We start from the raw sequence: 8,992 nt of genomic DNA, 5'->3' as shown, positions 1-8,992 counted from the left end.
TAAAACGCATGTAGCTGACGCCTGCCACACAGCGGCCAGATCACTGTATTACACCTACACTGTACAACCACCCATAGGTTTGTTTCCATGCACTGCTGTACTTCCCGCCACGGGGTGTCCACTGTACTGCCTGTGTGGGCCTTGCGTTGAAATGACCTATTGCTGCCCTTATATAATTATTTCCTGCTATATGAGGTAAAACCACATTTTCACTGATATCATTTTGCGCTCTGCGCCTCGATATATAGACAATGAAGCGTTTCTGGTATGCCGATAATTCTGGCAACGCAAAGGACACCTAGAACGGAGACACAGGAACCCGGGTGGCTGAGGACCCGGTTGCTGTGCACCGATTGTTGTAGCTGGTCTGACGGTTCTCTGGTGGGGAAGTTTCTGGCTGTTGTACAGCAGGCAGCGGAGGCTCCGGTCGGTGAGGTGTGTCAGCCATGACCTCGGTCGGTGTGATGTCCCCCGCCGCGGCGGCAGCTAACGATTACTATGAGGAGGAAGAGCTGGAGAGTGCCGACGAGGAAGATGACCGCAGCTTCAGGGGCCGGGAGTCTGATGAGGGTAAGGACGTCACCTGGGGGGCACCAGCTGAGATATGGGGAGTGCCTGGGACATGGAGGAAGTGGGCACTGATGACTTACATAGAAAAGATATGGGAAAAGTCATACTAGTCTACGTCCCAGGCAGGCACAGGGGTGCGCCCACCTGGCACATCGATGGCATAAATGTCAGATCAGAGGTGGGACCTGCACTGATCTCCAGAATGAGCCCCTGAAGTGCAGAGCACACTGCACATGCGCAGTATGCTCTGCATTCATCACTATGGGAATTCAGAGTGAACAGAGTGGCCGCACATGCCCTGCTACCCTCCTATCACTTCAGGGGCTTATGGAGATTGGTGGGGGTCCATCTGACATTGATATGCCGTCAGTGGACTAACCCCTTCAGTCATCGTTTCCTCATGTCTCGGCATCTTGACCTTTGGTTGTGGGATTTTGGAGTTGAACCCCTTTGTTTTGAATGCTGTTATACTAAAGGTGACATGTCTATAATTGTATAGATGCACCCTCCTTCTGTTCAGTAAGGGTACTTTCACACTTGCGGCAGAGGATTCCGGCAGGCAGTTCTGTCGCCGGAGCTGTCCGCCGGATCCGTCAAAACGTGTGCAAACTGATGGCATTTGTAAGACTGAATCAGGATCCTGATCCGTATGACAAATGCATTGAAATGGCGGATCCGTCTTTCCGGTGTCATCTGGAAAAAAACGGATCTGGCATTTATTTATTTTTTCCGCATTTTTTGCAGTCTGAACATGCGCAGATCGCAATGCCGGAACACTCGGGGCCGGATCCAGCATTAATGCATTTCAATTCAGGCAAGTGTTCCGGATTTTCGGCCGGAGATAAAACGGTAGCATGCTGCGGTATTATCTCCGTCCTGAAAAGGCAAAATGACTGAACTGAAGACATCCTGATGCATCCTGAACTGATTGCTCTCCATTTAGAATGCATCAGGATAAAACTGATCAGTTTTTTCACGGTATTGAGCCCCTAGGACTGAACTCAGTGCCGGAAAAGAATAACGCTAGTGTGAAAGTAGCCTAATATTACCCAGAAAACCCCAGAACCTGCATGTGACTGATATTCACGCTGGTTCACCTGTCCTGTGACGTGGGAAAGTCGAGTAACATTGCATGTATATGAGAACAGAGTGTGAAAGGGGTTGTCCAGGATTCGAAAAACATGGCTGCTTTCTTCCAAAATCAGCACCTCCTCTGTCCATGGGTTGTGTCTTGTATTGCAGGTCGGCTCCATTGGAGTCAATGGGACAGAATTGCAGTATCACACACGACCTGTGGACAGGGGTGGTGCTGTTTTTGGAAGAAAGCAGCCATGTCTTCTAATCCTGGACAACTGCTTGGAACAATAAGGGTCCATTCACACGTCCGTGTGCATTTTGCGGATCTTCTTTGTGGGGACCGCACATTGCCAGCACTTAATAGAAAATGCATATTCTTGTCCGCAATTGCGGACAAGAATAGGACATGTTCTATTTTTTTGGGGAACGGAATTGCGGACCCGGAAGTGTGGGTCCGCAATTCCGGATCCGGGCAGCACATTGTGTTGCCCCATAGAAATGAATGGGTCCGCAATTCCGTTCTGCAAAATGCGGAACGAAATTGCGGACGTGTGAATGGACCCTTAGGGTGTGTTCACATATAGTGGATACGGTGCAGATTTTCTCTTGCAGCTTGGCCTTCAGAAAATCCCTAGTATTTTACTGAACCAGCAAAGTGCTGTCACTTAAAGGGAATCTGTCAGCAGTTTGATGCTGCTAGTTTCTGACCGCTCCATGGCATGCCAGCAAGTCCTGATATTCATGTGTTCCTGGCTTTCTCCACTGTATAAGCAGCAGGGGGAGGGGAGAGCTCATGAATATTTAGGACGCATTGGCCCGCGCCAGAGCTGTTCAGTACAAGAGTTTAGTGAAATGGCTGGGTTAGTTCTAGAAATGACCTAGCATCTTGCTAAGGAGACCTATCACTTGTTTATGTTGCCCTTAGGGCTCATTCACACAACCCTAAGGCCTCCTTCACACGAGCGTGGCGGATTGGCTCCGGATGTGTTCAGGGGGCGTTCAGTGAAACTTGCACCATTTTGCAAGCAAGTTTTGCGGATACAATGCCTTTTTTTACTGGAGCCCCATTCACTTCTCTGGGGCCAGGACTGCGTGAAAAACGCAGAATATAGAACATGCTGCGATTTTCACGGCAACACAGAACTGATGCGTGAAAAAAAACGCTCATGTACACAGACCCATTGAAATGAATAGGTCAGGATTCAGTGCGGGTGCTATGCGTTCACGTCACGCATTGCACCCGCGCGGAAAACTCGCTCGTGTGAAAGGGGCCTAACCATTTTTGCTGTCCACGAATTGCAAAAAAACCCCCACTAAACTGGGGAAAAAAATGCAAGAGGTTCCTGTGGTTAAAAAAAGCCCAAAACATTTTTTCATGTTCTGCGGTACAGTTGTTTACAAACCTTTATTTTCTATCCTAAAGACACTGAAGATGCAAGTGAGACGGATGTAGCAAAGCACGACAGCGTGGACTACGTGGAAATGAAAGAACAGTATGTATATTTCATAGCATATGCCCAATTATTATTGTTATCGTGCAGGCACATAGGGGGAAACGTATCAAACTGGTGTAAAGTAAAACCGGTTTAGTTGCCCATAGCAACCAATTATATTCCACCTTTCATTTTTCACATCTCCTTTGGAAAAAGAAAGGTGGAATCTGATTGGTTGCTATGGGCAACTAAACCGGTTTTACTTTACACCAGTTTGAGAAACCTCCCCCATAGTGTAGTAAAATGCTGCTAGAACTCACGTGACAAGGCCTGCTCCAAACTGACACCGAGTGACCCGTAGAATATGTTATATAAAGCGGTCATCACAGGGATTGCGGTCAGGGTGCTGGAAGGTATAGGAAGAGTACTTTGGAAGCATTCAACAAAAATGTGGGATGTCGCCTGTTTGAAGTTGGGATGTTTGAGTGAAGCGCTGGTGTGACCATAGGTCCATTCAGACGTCCGTGGAATGGGTCCGCACCCGTTCCGCAATTATGCGGAACGGGTGCAGACCCAATCATTTTCAATGGTGCTGGAAAAGATGGGTACAGCACACAGTATGCTATTCGCATTTCCGGTCCGCGGCTCAGCAAAAAAATAGAGCTTGTCCGCAGCTGCGGATAAGAATAGGAATCCTCTATTAAGTGCCGGTGATGGCCAGTTCGCATTGTTCGCCCGCGAACACATGTGGACTGCCATCTTTTTTTCAGAAGTCTGGCGAGGCACAGGTAAGCCCTTACCTGTGCCTGTGCGCGGGCCGGTCTGAAACAAATGCGGTCACCGGGAGCAGGCAGTTCCGAGAACAGCCACCGGGGGCCTTAATCGGGCTGTTCTTGGAACTGCCTGCTCCCAGTCTAGGGTTGGGAGATATCAAAAATATTCCCACGATAACGATATTAAGAAATTTATCACAATAACGATATATATCGCGATAAATACCCATTTAGCAGAAAAAAACACTTGGGGCCACAAGGAGACGTTGCACTGTATGGGGCAGCCACAAGGAGACGTTGCACTGTATGGGGCAGCCACAAGGAGACGTTGCACTGTATGGGGCAGCCACAAGGAGACGTTGCACTGTATGGGGCAGCCACAAGGAGACGTTGCACTGTATGGGGCAGCCACAAGGAGACGTTGCACTGTATGGGGCAGCCACAAGGAGACGTTGCACTGTATGGGGCAGCCACAAGGAGACGTTGCACTGTATGGGGCAGCCACAAGGAGACGTTGCACTGTATGGGGCAGCCACAAGGAGACGTTGCACTGTATGGGGCAGCCACAAGGAGACGTTGCACTGTATGGGGCAGCCACAAGGAGACGTTGCACTGTATGGGGCAGCCACAAGGAGACGTTGCACTGTATGGGACAGTGTGTGGAAGTGTAGGGACGCCTCTTACGATCCATCTAACTGGGGTAAAATCCTATTAGGATAATTCGTGGAGGAAGTCTTCTTTGGGAGATCTTAAAGAAGAAGACACGGCTCCACATGGGCTAGAAGTGACAACACAGAAAACACCTTCAATGTAAACCATCAGTCTACCGGAGCCCAGTACACACGATATATACAGATATACACGTCATGTATGTACACAGTGACGTCTCTATTTATATGTGTATCACATCACAGGTGGACACTGGAGTGAAGACACATGCGTTGGTGACACATATTAAAGAGGACCTTTCATGGGTCCAAAGAATATGAACTTAGTAGCAGCCTACATAGAGCGGCGCCCAGGGATCTAAGTGCACTTACTGTTATTCCTGGGCGCCGCTGTCAGGGAGAAGGACAGACACTGGCGTCTCCTCCTACTTGCACCGAATGTTGAGAAATTACCGGGGGCCACAGCGAACGAACGGAGCGGCGCCCAGGAATAATAATAAGTGCACTTAGATTCCTGGGCGCCGCTCTAAGTGCACTTATTATTATTCCTGGGCGCCGCTCCGTTCGTTCGCTGTGGCCCCCGGTAATTTCTCAACATTCGGTGCAAGTAGGAGGAGACGCCAGTGTCTGTCACGCGACGAAGGGAGCAGCCAATAGCAGGCTGCGAGGGACGCAGGGGAAATGCAACGGCGACCGTGCGGGGTAAGTATACTCTATATGAGGGGCCCGGGCATTTGGGGCCATGTTTTATAGTTTGGATAACCCTTTTAAAGGGGTTACCCAGGCGGTATATATTGATGAGCTTGGACGGGGGTCTGACACCCGGAACCCCTGCCGATCAGCTGTTTGAAGAGGAGGCGGCTTTGCATGCGATTGGTACTTCCCTGAATGGAGCGAGTACTTATAATTACACTGCACTTCTGAGACAACAGGCAGTGTAATAAAGAGGAAGCAGCACTCGCATGGAAAGCCGCCTCCTCCTCGAACAGCTGATCGGCGGGGCTTCCGGATGTTGGACTCCTGCCGATCAGATATTGATGACCTATATTGAGCATAGGTCATCAATATATACCCCCTGCAGAACCCCTTTAATGGCCATTCCATAGGATCGGTCATCAGTGTGATGTCCGTGGCAGTCGATGCTTGGCCCTCCTGTGACAAGCTGTTTGGCTTGTAGTACTGGACCTGCTGAGGTCCAAATTAGGTCCATGCAGAATTACAAGCAAATGGAAATGTATTATCATTTCACCTTTCTACGTAATGATAAATGTCTTCTGAATGTTTTCTTGTCAGAATGTATAAGGATAAACTGGCTTCTCTGAAGAGACAACTGCAACAGCTTCAGGAAGGTGAGTGATATTTAATCACACAACATGTAGATCATATAGGAAGTGTAAAATCTGCCCTCGAGCCTCCGTCACAGATCCTGCAGCGGTATCCTGTACAGCACTGCTGGGAGCCTGAAGGACACCATTATGGTAACTGGGATCTGTCATATGCTGGATTCAGCTATTACATTGTCCTGTTCCTAGTCCGGCATCACTGTCATTATATTGTTACAGAAGCAATAACCAAAGTACCAAGACACCAGTGATACACAATCCTGCCGTCCTTACATAAATACTCTAACAGTCTTTACTGTTTTAGGTTATACATGGTACTGTCTCTTTGGTTAGCTTTTAATATGTATGTTTAACCCCTTCAGGACCGGGACCTTTTTATTTTCTTTTTTTTTTCTTTTCTTTTTTACACTCGGCCTTTCCAGAGCCCTAACTTTTTAATTTTTCATTCACATAGCAATATGAGGCTTGTTTTTTACGGGACAAGTAGATCATTCTAATTGCACCCTTTACTGTTGCATACATTGTAGTGGGAAGTTGGAAAAAAATATTCAAATGAAGTGGAATTATAAAAAAAATATAAAAAAGTTGCCACAGTTTTGTTTTTACAGCATTTCCTATGCAGTAAAACTCGCCTGTGCCCTTCACTCGCCGGACCAGTGTGATTATAACAGTACCACATTTATATAGATTTTTTTTTTTTTTTTTTTAACAATGGGGGTAAAAAAGATTATTAAAAACTAATTTTTGTTTGCATCGCCATATTAAGAGGGCTTAATTTTTGTGGGACAATCGGTAGTTTTTATTGATACAATTTTGGAGTGTGACTTTTTGATGACTTTTATTTATGAAATTTTTTAGGGTAGGTGAAGTGTTAAAAAGTTTTTTTTTTTTTTTTTTTTCTCTCATTACGTCTTTTAATGTATGGGATAAAGATTTTTATGTTTTATTAGTGCAGGTGTTTTTGCACACGGTGATGGCTATTTATTTAAATTTTGCGGAAGGGGGGTGATTTGAATTAAAAAAAAAAGAAACTTTTTTTTTTTTTTTTCTTTCTGTTATATTTTTCAATAGTTCCCCTCAGGAACTTGAACAGCAATCATTAGATTGCATCTCTTATTGTCTCCAATGCCTTAGCATTGGAGTCTGAGGATTACATTATGTTCCTATAGAGCCTTTCCACAGGCAAGGTCTCCATAGGAACCTATGTGCAGCAGCCTTGGATCATTTAGGAGGGCTAAGGCTACCGCACACACCATCCGTCTCCCCCAATCCCTACTTGGAGGAACCGTTATAAACCCGGGAGCACAAGCCCCTGGGTTTGTGAGCTCCCAGATTCTGTGGTCACATTAGCCCCGGTTGTCTGTATGCACCCAGTGGCTATGGTGCCTGCTCAAATACCCGACTCCCAATGTAAATTTACGGTGTGCAGTCGGGAAGGGCTTAATATGTTTACTTTGTTTTCTCTTGCTGAGCATCAGAGGTAGGTAAGGGAAGTCTTATATTAAGAGTATGTATAGATAGGTAGGTTGATTACATATAATCGTACATTGGGAGATCCTTCTGACATAGGTTGTAAACTTAGCAGCTCAGCGGTTTGGCCCTTGCTTTCTCCAGGGCATCATTCAGTCATCCCATGTTCTGTGCATGTGACATCATTATTCACTAGTGTCGCATGCCGAACGCTCTTGTAGTGGCTCAATGTTTGTCTGATATTACCAATTCTTGCAGAATTACCGCTGTACGTGAATTGTTCTGCAACTCAAGATGAGCTGTCCACTAAATGTATAGCAACAGTTCTCGTTTCTTTCCTATACAGTATTACTGAATTTCTCGCTTTATAAGACGCACTCCCCCCCCCCCCCCCCCCCCCCCAAAAGTGGGGGGAAAATGAAAATGGCAGTGAGTCTTATAAAGCGAATGGTGCAATTTTTATATGGCTGACACTGATACATCGCCGGCCGCTATGCTGCACAGCGCGGCCTGCGATGTATCAGTTACGGTAAACCTCTATCATGCAGGGTGGGAGGAGGGGCTGGAGGCCGGCAACTGCTGTTGCACTCGCGGCGGGGCCCGGTGCATTCACTGTACTCCATTACACCGGGCCCCGCTCACAGCAGTCTTTATATGTAAATTCTATTTATTTAATGCTTAAGCAGTAGCTCTGGTTTGTTAAACTAACCTAATCGTCTGTAGTAGTACTCACTATCAAAGCAGCAGTCAGGCCGACAGCGTAACATCACTCACTCGGTCATGCTCCTCCCACTTCATTAATGAAGCTGGCAGGAGCGTGACTGGCTGAGTGAGTGACGTTGCACTGCCGGCCTGACTGCTGCTTTGATAGTGAGCACTACTACAGACGATTACGGTAGTTTAACAAAGCAGAGCCACTGCTTGAGCATTAAATAAATAGACTTTACATGTAAAGACTGCTGTGCGCACGGCCTGGTGTAATGGGGTCACAATTACACAGGGACATGAGGGGACACATTAATAACACAATGCTGTGACACATATCGCCATGAGGGGGACCAGCATAAGATGCTATATGTGTGTCATCCACACATCTCCCCCCCCCCCCCCCCCATAACAGTGTCATCCATACATCCCCCTTAGCAGTATATCATCCACAGATCCCCCATAACAGTGCGTGATCCACAGATCCCCCATAACAGTGCGTGATCCACAGATCCCCCATAACCGTGCGTGATCCACAGATCCCCCATAACAGTGCGTGATCCACAGATCCCCCATTAGTTCAAAACCCACCAAAAGCACACCTTTTGGTTCAAAATATTTTTTTTCTTATTTTCCTCCTCAAAAACCTAGGTGCGTCTTATAAAGCGAAAAATATGGTATTTTGCATTTTTTTGAGGGGTTAAAATTATTTTCCTAGTAAAAAGCTTGTTGGCCGACAATGAGCATCTAGTAATTTGTTCTTCTAGGCACATTACAAGGTAATAATGTTGTGTACATCGAGTTATTTCTGTAAACCTATATTATGTAGTTTTATTTTTTTTATGTTTCTTTTAGGTACACTGCAAGAGTATCAGAAACGAATGAAAAAATTAGATCAGCAATACAAGGAGAGGTTGAGAAATGCTGGTAAGAACCTAATGAATAGCTGCAAT

At 46.4% G+C, this 8,992-nt stretch overlaps 1 protein-coding gene across 2 annotated transcripts in view; it reads left to right on the top strand.

Moving 5' to 3' along the window:
* Window positions 1–326: 326 nt before the first annotated feature.
* SUDS3 (SDS3 homolog, SIN3A corepressor complex component) overlaps window positions 327–8,992 on the top strand; it is a 48,202-nt gene continuing 39,536 nt past the window's right edge. For both annotated transcript variants that reach the window (XM_040416019.1, XM_040416018.1), the window contains exons 1-4: window positions 327–570; window positions 3,071–3,140; window positions 5,815–5,870; window positions 8,895–8,966. In XM_040416019.1, coding sequence (XP_040271953.1) covers window positions 447–570; window positions 3,071–3,140; window positions 5,815–5,870; window positions 8,895–8,966 — 322 coding nt within the window. In that variant the 5' untranslated portion in view covers window positions 327–446. The remainder of the gene's footprint in view (window positions 571–3,070; window positions 3,141–5,814; window positions 5,871–8,894; window positions 8,967–8,992) is intronic.

Source organism: Bufo bufo, chromosome 2 (genome assembly GCF_905171765.1).
Source record: "Bufo bufo chromosome 2, aBufBuf1.1, whole genome shotgun sequence".
Lineage (NCBI taxonomy): Eukaryota > Metazoa > Chordata > Amphibia > Anura > Bufonidae > Bufo > Bufo bufo.
The sequence above is the reverse complement of the archived record's forward strand: the minus strand, read 5'-3'. Positions and strand labels throughout refer to the sequence as shown.